This window comes from Pyrgilauda ruficollis, unplaced genomic scaffold (genome assembly GCF_017590135.1).
Source record: "Pyrgilauda ruficollis isolate IOZ18807 unplaced genomic scaffold, ASM1759013v1 scaffold123, whole genome shotgun sequence".
In the NCBI taxonomy this organism is placed as follows: domain Eukaryota; kingdom Metazoa; phylum Chordata; class Aves; order Passeriformes; family Passeridae; genus Pyrgilauda; species Pyrgilauda ruficollis.
The window spans coordinates 1,313,220-1,327,251 of record NW_024510655.1 but is presented as its reverse complement, the minus strand read 5'-3'; the positions used below and the strand labels follow the sequence as shown (position 1 = coordinate 1,327,251).

The 14,032-nt window shown below is 49.5% G+C and overlaps 3 protein-coding genes across 3 annotated transcripts in view; 2 read left to right on the top strand and 1 right to left on the bottom strand.

Moving 5' to 3' along the window:
- MMP24 (matrix metallopeptidase 24) overlaps positions 1 to 4,655 on the top strand; it is a 43,725-nt gene extending 39,070 nt beyond the window's left edge. Inside the window, exons 8-9 of the mRNA XM_041490452.1 lie at positions 585 to 851; positions 2,135 to 4,655. Of these exons, the coding sequence (XP_041346386.1) occupies positions 585 to 851; positions 2,135 to 2,472 (605 nt within the window). The 3' untranslated portion in view covers positions 2,473 to 4,655. The remainder of the gene's footprint in view (positions 1 to 584; positions 852 to 2,134) is intronic.
- Positions 4,656 to 7,187: 2,532 nt separating this feature from the next.
- Positions 7,188 to 13,346, bottom strand: EIF6 (eukaryotic translation initiation factor 6). The gene is made up of 6 exons (XM_041490450.1): positions 12,894 to 13,346; positions 12,719 to 12,804; positions 11,796 to 11,971; positions 10,381 to 10,557; positions 9,638 to 9,819; positions 7,188 to 8,517 (listed from the first exon to the last, which is right to left on the bottom strand). Exons 1-6 carry the CDS (start codon positions 12,998 to 13,000, stop codon positions 8,508 to 8,510), a joined length of 738 nt encoding a protein of 245 aa, XP_041346384.1. The 5' UTR covers positions 13,001 to 13,346; the 3' UTR covers positions 7,188 to 8,507.
- On the top strand, positions 12,999 to 13,487 carry LOC121365902 (octapeptide-repeat protein T2-like). The gene has a single exon (XM_041490474.1). It carries the CDS (start codon positions 12,999 to 13,001, stop codon positions 13,485 to 13,487), a length of 489 nt encoding a protein of 162 aa, XP_041346408.1.
- Positions 13,488 to 14,032: the final 545 nt, after the last annotated feature.

Sequence of the window (14,032 nt, the reverse complement as noted above, 5' to 3'; positions counted from 1 at the left end):
GCACTCCCAAACTTCATTTCTGGAGAATTGTCTCCTAAAGAGACAAAATGACCAACCTTGTGCTGGGGCCCACTTTAGCTCCTTGTATGGTGACAGTGCCTGAACAGGATCCTGTAACTTGAGAGCAAGATGTGAGCAAGGAAGGGTGGCTGGAAAGCATGGCCAGTACAAAACCGCAGTACCTGGGCTTCTGGATTTGTGTCTGCAGCTCCAGTACCTCAGCTTTCTAAAACTTGAGAGGCTCAGGGAAAGGTAACAGAAATGTCTGAAAAGCTTAGGCTGATCAACAGCTCAGCCTGAGCAGAGGATGGCAGACAGGGGATGAGACAAGGCTGAAATCATGACTGGTATGAGAAGGTAAATGGGAAAGGGCTGTTCCACAGCTCTCCAAAACAAGAGCTGAGGGCGGCAGATGAAATGAGGTTTCAGATTCAAAATGAAGTGGAGGAGCAGCTTCTTCACACGTTACAGTTAAGCCTGGAAGCCCTCAAGATGCTGCGGTTCACTGCGGTTGGTTTAGGTTCATACCAATCCGACTCCTAACAGGCCAATCTGTTTGTTGTTGTGTCCCCACTCACCTCTAGGAGATAAGTACTGGGTTTTTAAGGAAGTGACGGCAGAGCCAGGCTACCCTCACAGCCTGGTGGAGCTGGGGAGCTGCCTGCCCCGGGAGGGCATCGACACGGCGCTGCGCTGGGAGCCCGTGGGCAAAACCTACTTCTTCAAAGGGGACAGGTACTGGAGGTACAACGAGGACAAGAGAGCAACGGACCCAGGCTACCCGAAGCCCATCACCGTGTGGAGAGGAATCCCTCAGGCTCCTCAGGGGGCTTTCATCAGCAAGGAAGGCTGTATGTGTCTGCAGTCATTGCACCTGTTAGATCGGGAAGAGCTGGTCTGTGCTGGGAGCCGGGCGGTTGGATGTGGAGTGTTTTGAGTATTTTCTGATCCAGGATCAAGTCTCAGAAGCCCTGGGGTCACCTGGGCTTTGTGAGCAGCAGCAGTCTGAGATCCTTCCTGACGCTCATTCCAACCCACACACCTCCTCATCTGCTAAACCACATTGTGACAATCCAGCTCTGTGGGAATGGGACTTTTTCTGCCACAATAGACCCTCCCCAGCTGTTCCTGGGCCCTGGTTCTGGGTGTGCTGGAACTTATATTTCCTCCTAATTCACCTGTAGTGAGCTCTGGCTCTCTGCTAAAGGCTCCAGCCTGTCTGATGTTAGTAGTTAGCCTTGAAGCTATGCTCTGAGTAGGGGCTTGGAGCTCCAGAGGCCCTTTCCAACACATTTCTTTCGCTGATTTGAAAATTTCCTCCTCCTCCAGTTAGGGAAAGAGCCAACAGAAGGGGCTTGTGCCACTGAGGCTGTGTTCAAATTTGGAGCTGTGGTTTGAGAGAAGGGCTGTAGGGCTGGGCCAGGCTGGAGGGATGACAACGAGAGCCAGCTAAGCTGGGGGACAGTGCAGAAGACCAACACTTTCACCACAGCTCCCTTCTCCTGTTCTCTTTTTTCCTAATAACTTGAGAGTCTTTAGAAAATGGCTCATCTGGGGAGAGGGAGGTGCTTCAGACAACATGTAGCATAAAGCATCACCTCTTCCTAGCAGCAGGACAACACTGCTCCTTAACACAGGCCAGATCTTCAGGATTCTGTGGCAAAAGGACTCCTCTTACTCAGCATTTGCTCCCTCAGACTGAATGAACAGAAACGGGGTGTTCTTCCAAACACTGTCATACCCAGGCACATGGTGGCACCCTGCAGATGATGTTAACCACTTGGCAATGATGAGCACATATTTACAGATGCCTTAGTAAAAAATAACTCACTGCAGAACCTTCCTTTAAAGATAGTAGGGGTTTTTTTTTTTTAATTCCCAGCTTGTCTTGGCCAAGGGGAATGGTGTTCCATGGGCAATGTTGAACATGCTAGCCAGGGTTACAGCTTCTCCTTTAAATCCCAGCTCCAAAAACACCTTCACTTTCCAATGGCTTGGGAATGTTCTGGATAAATGTGTTTTATTGACTTAGGTAGTGTCCATCTTCAGGTTGTTCAGGCTCCCTTAATATCCTCCCACAAGCACAGCTCATTAATAGGAAATAGTGAGAAATACTCTCTCTTTTGTCTCCTAGTTTACACCTACTTTTACAAAGGGAAGGAGTACTGGAAGTTCGATAACCAGAGGCTGAGTGTGGAGCCAGGCTACCCCAGGTCGATCCTCAAGGACTGGATGGGCTGTAACCAGAAGGAAGTTGAGCGGAGCAAGGACCGGCGCCTCCCGCACGACGATGTGGATATCATGGTTACAATAAATGACATGCCCAGCACTGTCAATGCCATCGCAGTGGTGATCCCCTGCATCCTGTCTCTGTGTATCCTTGTCCTGGTATACACAATCTTCCAGTTTAAAAACAAAGAGGTACAGCAAAATGTTGTGTACTACAAAAGACCTGTCCAGGAATGGGTATGACACAGCCTGCTGCACATTTCAACTCATTGAGCTGATGAGGACTATGGACACACACAGAAAAAAAGAGGAAAAAAATGCATTGAAAAGCCTACCAAATAAAACTACTTCAGTGACCTACAAGTTTTGGACACCCTGGGATGGAAATAAGCAGGAAAAGGGGAAAAAATACAGGCAGGCAACCTTGCAGTGTAGAGCCTCTTTCCTTTGTACTGCTTTGGTCACCTGCCAGTCACGGTGCCATCCTCCGGCTCGCTCTGCCAGCACCAGTCTTCGAGACAGGTTTCAACTGATCTGGGAAACTTCCTTCAGTTCCCTGCACCAGTGCTCCCTGTTAAACCCAGCATTCTCCAGTGTAGCTAAACCACCTCTGAACAGAACCATTTTTTTAATAGCTGTCTCATAAATGAATTAAGATCATGAAATCTATGAACAAGAACAATTTCAGTGTCATAAGCAGAAGACATTCTGATGCTGAATCATTCTAAAAAATCTTCTTAGTTTATTAAAAAATCCAGGGATCTACCTGGATATGATTTTCCAATACCTGCTGGTCAGATGTTTTGTACATTCATAACTAATCAGTGCTGCCACTCAGCACAGTGCACGAGGAACCACCGAGCACTCAAAGAGGTACCAGAGTGCGGAGCAGAAGCTCAAGAAGCACCAAACCAGACACCTGGCAACATCAAGCCCTAAACTGGGACAATCTGAAGACAAAGTAATCGGGTCTTTAAAAAAACCAACCAAACCAATCATGGTTTTTGTTTTGGGAGCCAGTCATGAAAGAAATATTTAAATGTCATGTAAGTTGGTTTAAGCTCCCGCCAGCAAGAACCCAGGAACCAATGGTTACCAAAATACGGGGAATGTGTATAGATAGACTGCACTCTGCCCGTTCAGACGCTGGGGAAAGATGAGTTGTTGTTCTGTGGCATGTGTAACTAGATTGTGGAATTTGTACGTTGGGTTTCAGGAGAATGGAAATGTTTGTTTGGAGTGAGGTCGTCATTATATTTTGCTGAAATTATCAAGGTTCGTTAAGAATTAGGCCTGTTTATAAAACTAAATCCAACCCCTGTAGATGTTACAAACATTGTATGCCTTCAGAATTTGGGGGTTTGTTTTGCCCACTTCTTCACAGGCAAATATTTGGCAAGGACCAAAGGAAGCATGCCACAGAGTAGAATGAGTTTACCATGTTTGACAGAGCCATAAAAATCAGGTAAGGGCAAGAAAAATACCTTAACTTTCAGCTAGTGACTTTCCACAGATCTCTTCCTACAACAGTAGCTTCTGCTTGTCCCTCTTACAGTTGTGAGTGGTTCAGGACATTGTGCCCTAGCCACAAACTTTTGATTTTCATGTTGATGCTGATATTTTTACCATGTTGAATAAGAGTAGAAGAGCCTTTTGCAGTGCAGTGTAATGGTGAAGTCCAGCACTGTACAGAAGTGCCATCCATGTCAGCACAGGAATTGCTTTGCCCGCTCACCATGGGGGACAGGTGATTAACCTAAACCCTCTGCCTATAACTGAATTTTATTGAGTGCAATGAAGTGCAATGCACAGAATGTCCACTTAGTATAGGAAAAGTACAGCTTTGTAATGTCAGCTCTGAAAAAAAACCCCAAGGACAACAAACACGCTAAAAGTATTCCTAATTACAATGAGGAACAAAGCAGCAGAGAGATTGTTAGCATTCTGGATTGCTAATTAGTGCTCAAATATTGCTCTGGTGAAGCAGGATAGACACTTAGATTCGTCTGGTGAAGCCCACTAGGACTGCATTAACATGTGGTCTCAAACTGTATTTTGTCCTTCATAACTGATTTCCATAGCCAAGCTGTTTATTGTGTTTAAACATAAACTATTACCAACATATTACAAAGTTAAGTGAGAAGCTCGTAGATGCGAAACTTTGAACTGTAGTGACAAAACGTGCTAACGTCTTATGATGAGTGAAGGAGTGCGAAGGACCAAATGAAATCAGAGCTCCTGATCGGACACCCCCACGCTACTCCGCGTTGCTCTGTGTACCAGAGGTGTGGTGGGACACACCACGGCCACCTGGCACCTCGGTCTCATCTGTACGCTGCCATCTCGCCGGGACTGCGACAGCCCAAACCTTTGAGCAACTTCCAACAGCCATCATTAAAAAAAAAAATTATAAAAAAATTTACAACGGAGAGCAATGTCTGGGTTTGTTTGTATTGCCTCCCCCTTGCCCCAAAGTTAGGTTTTTGGCCTGCCCAAGGAACGAGCTGATCAGGCAGCGCAGTGCCTGGGCAGGCAGGAGGCTGAGCCCTGTGCCCGGGGTGGCTGCAGCAAAGTGAGCTGCTGCCCTGGGCTGCCAAAACCCAGCCTCAGCTGCTGCTCCAGAGCCACAGAAATACCCCGGGGCCTTTTTTACCTGCTCTGTGTCTGGCTCCAGGAAAGGTGTTACATATGGGAGTTTCCAGGCGGTGAGGTATTCCAGGAGGTGCTCAGGGGGTGAGAGCAGCCCTCTGCAGCCACAGCGGGCTGCAGGAGGGGAGGCAGCTTTCCTCCAGCACAATCCCATTCATTACCACCTCTGTTTTGCTTAGATCAACCCATGGGCAGTCCTGGGGTAACTTGGATCTGGGCACAAACACGGTTTTTTTTGTGTAAGGGACAGTTCTTACCCCTGAGCTCTTTGCTGGGATCCTGTGCTGTGCTACAGACGCACTGGACTCGCTGCCCATCAGCCTGGCCAAAGCTCTCTGTGGGCAGGGGCTGCATTCCAGCTCCTGTCCAGAAATATGTTCTGTGGGACATATTGTTCCCACAGAGGAGCAGGGATCAGCAGTGTAATTCAGCTCTTAACAAGCAAAAGGCTGTTGTGTGCTCCTGTGATCCTCTCTGCAGCATGGGGATTTGGACAGCTCAGGGACCTTGGAACACCCTGGACAAGCTGCCAGCCACACTCACTATACTGCACTCAATATTCTATTTTTTTTCCAGTTTTTGACTACTTTGAATAACTTCATCACCATTCAGACTCATTGTTACAGGAAATTTAGACATTTGCTGGGATACATGACCACTACATTCACAAAAGTTGGTCCTCCTCTAAAACAGATTAACTATTCCTAATTTATAATGAGTCATTAAACCTCAAGATCTCCACTTATACTGTGAGGACTCAGAGGTTTAGAAACCTCTGTAAAGGATCCTGACAAGTTTTTGACCATCAAAGCACACACCCCAAGACCTTCCCACTGAACCCAGAGTTATGAGACTTTTAATTTCTCCCTCCTGTCACATTCACCTCAGGGCTAGATACCAGCCCTTCTCATAGTATCACCTATTTGTCCAGCACTCCTGTAGTTCCTCTGAGCATTCCTGCAACCCTTCCCAGAAACTGAAGTCACATGTCGCCTTCGACTGCCTGATGGCAAAGGTGCCAGGTGGCTTTAGTCATGCTATGTAACCCACACCTTTGTAGCTCAGCAATTTAAGACTCCCAAGACCCCGTAGGCACCCAGCTCTGGGAATACACAATTTGATTTTATTGACTATTCCTTAACATGTCTTGGCATCATCAGCACACTTGCTGTGCTGCCTTGGAGATGAAAGCACATGGAAAAGGGGCAGTCAGGGGCTGCACTGTGCTTGTGTCCCAGGCTGTCATGCCAAGGGCCTGTCACCTGGAATCCTGCCATTCTGGAAGCCTTCACCTGGGCTCTCATTTCACCCTTGCTGCGACACAGTGCTGCACTCAGCCTCCTCCTCAGCACCCTGCCCCTGCCAGCTGGCACTGCAGGGCAGATCTCAGGGCAAGCAATGGGCAGCAGCATGAGAATTTCACCCCTCCTTTCCCCAGCCTCTTTTGGAGTTTGAGACCCAAAATTCAATGTAGGTGAGCATTACGCCAAAATATCCATTTGCAGAAACACTTGGCAACCACTGTGCAACACTTGCATCTCATCTACAGGTAGAGCTCAGGATAAAGATACATCATGGATTTCCAGCTAATGCTGCTTTGAGCTGTTTGGGCTTCATTTTCCTAATTAGCTCCAGACATTGTTTGCTTTCTTGACCATTACTGAAGCCAGAGCACATCTGTTCCAATATGGACCTTCAGTCAGGAATGTGCTCTTGCACTGCTCAGAGTTTGGGTGAAATTTGGATTCTTAACCACAACATGCTTCACTTCACACTCCACTGAGTTTCCCTTTCTATCCAGTCCTCATCCTCACTAGTCTGAGTAAGTCAGTATGGCCAAAATTCCCTGCCCTAATCCACTGACTTTCCTAAACCAGACAAGAGGGCTTCACTCATGCCACGGGATCGCTCACCCAAGGTCCCCAAATGCCTTTGGCATAAAATCCTGCCAAATGTCTTTTGAAAATACAACAGTACAAGAGACCTTCTCCCTATCCCTGTGGACTCTTTAAAGAGCTGCACAGGTCTTCTGGGACACAACCTGCCATTGAAACACCACATTTATCCTCTCTCATGATCTATGTTTCTAAATCCATTCTTTATTATAGTTTGTTTTCCTTGTACACAAGTCCATCTCACTAGCTCAGGATACCCACAGGCCCACATTTAAAATAGGTATCACATTTGTTCCACCCAAGAGCTGGGCCCTGTGAGGTGGCCAAAGGGAAGCAACTTCTCACTCTAAATACTGAGACAGGCTGAGAGGAGACCTGGAGTCAGGGCCAAGACAGGTGGTACATATTAAAGGGTTGATATCTGATCACAGATGATCATGGCAATCTTTATTTTGAAGGAGTAACCTTTTATCAGCCAAATCTTACAAAGCCTTCCCTGAACATCCAGACAGTAAAACAAAAATGGAAATTTACTCCGTTTTCTACAAAGCCCAAAACACCTGGGCTGAAAAGAGCTCTGCCCATACAACCTACAGGTCATCATTCCCCAAGAGAACTCAGCTGAGAGCAAGGCAGCTGCGTGGAGACAAGTGAGAGCTTCCTCTTACCCTCAAGATGGGAAATGGAGGCACTTCTATGCCTTCAGTGCACCCTTAATGGGCAAGCAGGAAAGCAACTGAAATGAGATACCACTGAGCAACAGCTGTGTGGAAAAAAATTACAGTCTTCTGCCTGAAAGCAGCACCTACAGCTTTCATCTGGCACAGGTAGAGCTCTTCATGAAGAAGCTCCCAAATCTGTAGCCTTTGACTGACTGACTGCTCAGAACCATGCTATTTAACCTTTGTCTTCAAGGTAACTCCAGATATGGTGGTCCAAATCTATTGGGATTTACTGTTTTTTAAGAGTTTCCCATTGTAGGAGGCAAACTCCTACAGGACAAATTAAGCCCACTGGCAAGTGTGCCTTTTGGGCCCTCTCCTGCAGGTGCCTTCTAAGCAGCACAGATGACACCAGGTCAAACACTGGTCCAGGGACACCCACACTGTTACTGTTAAAAGCCCTTGGATTGACACTGAAAAATTCCAGTTTTTATCCAAGCTGATCACTTCAGAATCACCATCCCACGGGAACAGCTGCAAGTCAGGGCGAAAGAGCAGGTGATGATTTTTGAATTATTTTGTGGCAAGTAAACTACTGTATTTTTGGTACTGGACATACAAAGGGGTCTTACATGTACCCAGAGCAGAAACACCACTCAAGCAGGAGTGTGGAAAGAGAGGGCAGCACATGTAGTGCCAAAACAAACTCTGTGCAGCAGGACACTGGTGCAAGACTTAAGGCAAAATAATCTCTAGTGATCAACATCCAAGAGCCACAAGAGTAAATATTGTGGAGTAATTTGACGGGCTCAGTTGGCCTCACAGAACCAGAAAGCAGAGCTGAAGAACTGAGCAAAGGGATAGAGAACATTCCTTATTTGTATCTTATGCATGTTATTTGTCAGTTTTTGTGGTAACAGTTTACAAAATATGACAAAAATTTGGTTTTGTAGCCTCTCCTTTGGGCCAGGCCTGCAGAAACATCATCAGAAGGTCTGGATGTCTGTGATCCAAAGTGCAGCTCAACACTTCACTCCTTAGGAGCTTTCTGGGAAGTAGGAACCAACACTGCTCATGTCAGGCTAAAAGACAAAACAGAAAGAAGGTTTAGTTGTGCCAGAATGCAGAAGGCATTTCTAAATACCAGCTTCAGTCAGTTCTCACCTTCCCACTATAAAGGCCCAGAAATTTCCTTTCCTAGGAAAGGACCTATCAAAAAATGGAAGCAAGACGTTCTGGCTGCTAACAGCCAGCCACAGGATCAGACCTCTCAGGCTGGCAAAGGCGATCTGCACACTCAGCCTGGCCCAGGTAATGAACTACAGCTCAGAGCAGGTTTAATTACAGCTCTGATATGCTCAGAGACATCAAGAATCTGTACTCAAACTGTAACAGGGAAAAGAATAATTTAAAGGGTTTTCCACTGAAAGAACTCCTTATGCCATAAACAATTCCTAGATTGTGGCTGAGAACTCAGCAACCCAAGTTACAATGCTCAGGAAGTCCAGGAACACACTTTCAGCACCACAGCAGTGGTGCTCAGGGTTGTAACTCGAGGCCCAAATTCAGTTCCCACAGGACATTCACCTGTGCTTATGCCTAAATGTAAAAACATTTCATTATGAAAAACATTTACATACATTAATGAATGGGGATGGTCCCATATCATTATCACTCCAGACAGAAAACAATTCATATTAAAAAGTAACTTGGACAAAGTCTTTAAGGCTTAAAAAAAAGGCTTAAAAAAAATTCAAGTTAGCAGTTTTAAATATAAGAGGTTTATGGCAGCAGCAGCTGACAAGTTCTGCAGTCTTTCTGGCTCCAGAAGTGGTTACAGCAAGCATCTGAAATAACAGTTGAGTAATTACAGTGATCAAAAGCCAAGATGACAAGCAAAGTTATTGGTATTTTAAAGTAAGATTTGTTTTAAAAAAACCCATTCATACCATAGCTAAGCACTGAACAGTTAGGGAAGAAATTCTGCCAGCTGAAAAGATGTTAGTTCTCACAGAAAGGATTCTCATTACAACAGAATATTCCATAACCCAATGAGTAATTGCTGTCATTACCCAACAAAAGGGGAGAGGAAGTGAAAAAATTGTAATTAAAGCAGATAGATCAATTGTGAAACCAGCTGCTTTTATAATAAAATCTTGCCTGTTCTGATCACGACCCTGCCCAGGGGTGGATCCTCCCTACCTGTCAATCAGGGAATCCCTCATGTTGGTGGCGATGGTGCTTGGCTGAGCCTCGTTGAGCCTGAAGATGCTCTCGATGACGGAGAGCTCGGTGCTGGTGGTGTCCAGCCCGCAGAAGGCGCACCAGTCGTTGACCACCATCCCTGCCGCGATCACCTCGCTGCCGCGGTTCACCGTCCCCGCCTGCCGGACACACAGCCGTGAGCAGGAGCTGCCACAGCTCCTCACGCTGCCCTGGCACAGCTCTTTGCTGGGGGCTCAGCTCACACCACTGAAGAGAGCAACTCTGCCACCAGCAAAGTTCTGAAGGTGTCAGATAAAATGATTAATGAACAGCCTTGACTCTCTGGTGAGAAACTGGTGTGGCATTCAGTGGCAGAGAATCCAATGGGCGGGAAGGATAACAGCATTCACACATCCAGCTGAGCAGGCACAGGAGTTTCTTACTTAATCTTTATAAACACTGGTTTCAGCCAAACCACAAACAGCCTCACATTCTGTATCTACACAATGTGCACAATCCCAGCAGAGAAACATTTCAGAAGCCAGCTAAAAGCACTGAGCAGCTTATTCAGACTCAGGAAGGACAGGAAACTGTCTGGAAGACTTGGTTCAAGTCTTCTCCTCACCTCCCACTCAAAATCATTTCACAGAAAAACAGTATCTGGGAGCCCCTGAGCTGGAGAAACATTGCACCTGAGTTGGGAGAGAATGGGAGGAGCAAACACTCCACAAATGCCTTACCACCAGCGGGACCTGCAGCAAAGAGGACAGCTCATCCTGGTCATCGATTGAAGTCTTGGGGTGCACGATTCCTCCTTGGTTACTAAAAACACAGTAACTTCCAACCAGCACCTGGTCTGCTACTGTTTGTCTGAACACCTCCACCTTCAGCACATCTGCCAGGATCTCTTCTGTCTCCTGCAAATGGAAGGAGGATAAAGCCTTCAGCCAAACAGCATTGTGCAGTGGGAAGTCAAGCTATTCCTGCACACAGCCCCCAGCTGGGAGCCTCCCACACTGCACAGCCCATGGCAACCCAGCCACAACACACACAGCCAAGCTCCACACTCCACACGTTCCCAGCTTCCTGTGTCACTATAAACACAACCTCATTCCTTTGCTGAGAAATGCCCAAATTCCCTCTCCCTATTGGCAGTACATCACGTGTATCAATTCTCAGCAAACCAGTCCTCTGTGCTCCCAAACCACTGGGACAAAATGGTCTTATGTTTCTCATAACTCTAACAACTTCCTTCCTCTCCAGATTTCACTGTGAATTATTTTGATCTCTCTCTCTCTCTCTCTGGCCATCTTACTTTATTTTTCACACTTTCTGAAAACATATAGTGCAAAACCTTCTCCTATCCCCTTATTTTTCCCTTTGCACTCCTGCAAATAAGTCCCATTCCTTCATCACCTTTAGCACAAGCTGGAAGGACCTGCAGCCATGCAACACATCTCTCTCAATGCTGTTAAGGTATCTGTTCTCAGACATAAAATAGGAGTGACGTTGTCTCCTCGCCCTTATTTTAAACTCTCATACAAGAACCTTCTATTTTTCTTTCAGACCCCTGTAATGATGCACATCCATGGTCTCTTTCAGCTATGACATGCTCTGGCTCACTCAGCTGTAGCTTATAACTCCTCCTATGCTCCTCACTGCACTCCTCCTTACCCTCCTGATTAGACCCATGCACACTCCAATTCATCCAATTTTATGCACCCAAAGCAAACTGCACCTAATGATCACTGATTTACAGAATGCTTTGGGCTGGAGGGACCTCAAAACTCATCTCATTCCACCCCCTGCCAGGGGCAGGGACACCTTCCACCATACCAGGCTGCTCCAAGCCCTGTCCAACCTGGCCTTGGACACTTCCAGGGATGGGAGTTAGAGCTTCTCTGGGCAACCTGTGCCAGGGCCTCACCACCCTGTCAGGGAAGAATTTCTTTCCAATATCCCATCTAGCCCTGCCCTCTGTCAGTGGGGAGCTGTTCCCCCTTGTCCTGTCCCATGACACACAGGACCCCCCCAATCCTTCCCTTCTCCAAAGCACATTCACTACCCTGCACCACAGGGAACAATTCCAGTCTCAAATGCTGGGCAGCATTTCCCAGCCCCACTCTGAAGGTGGAAATGTCCCAGAGCCCTGTACCCTGTCCAGATCTGGGTGGACGAGAGCCACGTAGTCATTGCAGGTGGTGACGTTGCCCAGGGCTGAGAGCCGCTCCTCTACGCGCTGGATCCGCACGGAATCCGGGAGGCTGTTCCGGATGTGCTGCAGCTCTTGGTCTGTCGTGCTGCTCGGGACCAGCAGCCCGTGTCTGTTCCCTACCATGACAAAAGGAAAGACAACAGAATGAAAATAATGTTTCCATAGGGTGTGTTAGCACTTCCCTGCTGTTCACACACGGCTTGAGCTGCTCTTGCTCTGTGCATTTCTTCCAAGCCCAGAATTCAGCCCAGGAGATGTACAAATAACCAGCACCTCAGGAAATGAAAAACCTGGCTGAAGCAGAGTGTGGGTGAATGGCACCATCTTTACCCCCTTCTCTTCCAACAGGACAAAAGGAGGCCCGAGGCTCTCAGTGAGACACTTAACAAGGAACTCTCTGTGCAGATGCCATTTGCTCTACAAAAGGCCGGGTACTACTGTTTGTGTGGCTGTGGCAGCACAACCCAATGGTTAAAGGGAAAAAAAAGCAAGAAGCTGGTCAGACCTAACAGGGTCTCACCAGGCAGAGACACGTGAAAGGCTTTTCCCTGACTTTCACATTCGGTAATGCCTCCCCTTCCCTGGGCACCGAGGAGCAGCCGAGCTTCCCTGGCCCCCAGAGCCAACACTCCCCTGCCCCGACTCCGGGCGAGTCTATTTCCCTACGTCCTTCACAGAATCAGCCAGGTTGGAAAAGACCTTTGAGATCATCCTTCCTCCTCCTCACACACTCGAGGCATTAAAACAACCCTCGAGGGCGAGGGGCGCTGCCCCACGGGCTCCCCGGCACGGCTCAGCCCGGTGCGGCTCCGACCGAAGCGCGACCTTTCCCGACCCCCCGAGGCTCCCTCCGCCTCACGTACCCACACACATCCTGCCGATGATGCGGCAGCCGGCGATGGAGGCGTGAACCACCGGGATGGTCCCGAAGAGCTCCCCCTCGAACACGCTGCAAGGAGAAAGCGCCGCGTCAGGGCCCCGCGGGGCTGCGGGCCGGGCAGGGCCGGGCAGGGCCGGGCAGGGCCGGGCCCCCCTCACCTGTAGAAGTTCTCGGAGCCGCCGATGGCCACGAGGCAATAGGCGTTGGTGAGTTTGGCGAAGCAGCCCAGCTCGTTGTTGTTCTCGAAGCTGGCGCGGACCGCCATGGCAGGAACGGGAATGCGAGCGGGGCCGGGAATGGGAACGGGAATGGAGCGGGAAAGGGAATGGAGCGGGAACGGGACTAAGAAGGGGGCCAAAAACGTGAATGGGAACGGAGCTGCGGCCGGGAAGGAAGCTGGAACGGGACCAAGATTGGGCCGAGAACGGGAACTGGGCGGGGGCGGGGGCAGGGCCGGGAAGGAGCTGAAGTGGGAGTGGGAGTGGGAGTGGGAGTGGGAGTGGGAGTGGGAGTGGGAGTGGGAACGGGAACGGGAACGGGAACGGGAACAGGAACGGGCCGCGGCAGCTCCAAGCGTCTCCGCCGGAACCACGAGGCGCCACCGCTTCCGCTTCCGGCAGGGCGCACGCGGGGCAGAGCGGCTCCGGTCGTCCTTGTTAGGGACAGCGTCTCCAAGCGGCCGGGAGGTGAGAGCGCCCAGGGCGCGCTGCCATGAGGGGGAGCGGGGGCGGAACCTGCCCCGGACCCGCTGAGGGACCCAGCGGGACCGGGACGGCCCAGGAGGGACTGGCCCGTGGCGACAGCACCACCTCAGGCACCCCTCGCCAGCCCGGGCCCCGCGACGGCACCTGTGGGACGCAACTCGTCCCCGTGTGCCCGGATCCCACCTGGGGCAGAGCCGGCCCGTGTGTCCCCACAGCCTGGAGAGGCCGCCTCGGGTCCAGGGGCGGCATCGCTGTCCTTGTCCCTGGTGTCCATCACTGTCCTTGTGCCGGTGCTGTGGTTGGCTCTGTCCCTGTGCCAGGTGTGTGCCACGGCTGTCCTGGCCACTGTGGGCCACCCCATCTGTGTACAGCCCCGGCCCATGCCCTGGTGCTCCCCAGGTGCTGACACTGTCCCAACAGAAGCCGTGCCTGGGCACCCCCTCCATGCTGACACCTGTGGTGTAGGACAGCTGACATGTCACCTGTGAGCTGACAGGCCACTCACGACCCAGCTGCCACCTGAGTGCCTCGCTCGTGTATATGGACTACCTGTGTCAGCTGCCGCCAGTGTTCAGGTGTGCCCCCCGAGCAGC

Bases quoted from the DNA above. Each gene is read 5' to 3' on its own strand.
- LOC121365902 (XM_041490474.1), top strand. From the start codon at position 12,999: ATGGCAGGAACGGGAATGCGAGCGGGGCCGGGAATGGGAACGGGAATG.
- EIF6 (XM_041490450.1), bottom strand. From the start codon at position 13,000: ATGGCGGTCCGCGCCAGCTTCGAGAACAACAACGAGCTGGGCTGCTTC. The intron at 11,972-12,718 runs GTACGTGAGGCG...TTGTCATGGTAG, and splicing joins CATCGGCAGGATGTGTGTGG to GGAACAGACACGGGCTGCTG. The intron at 9,820-10,380 runs GTAAGGCATTTG...TGTGTCCGGCAG, and splicing joins TGCTGCAGGTCCCGCTGGTG to GCGGGGACGGTGAACCGCGG.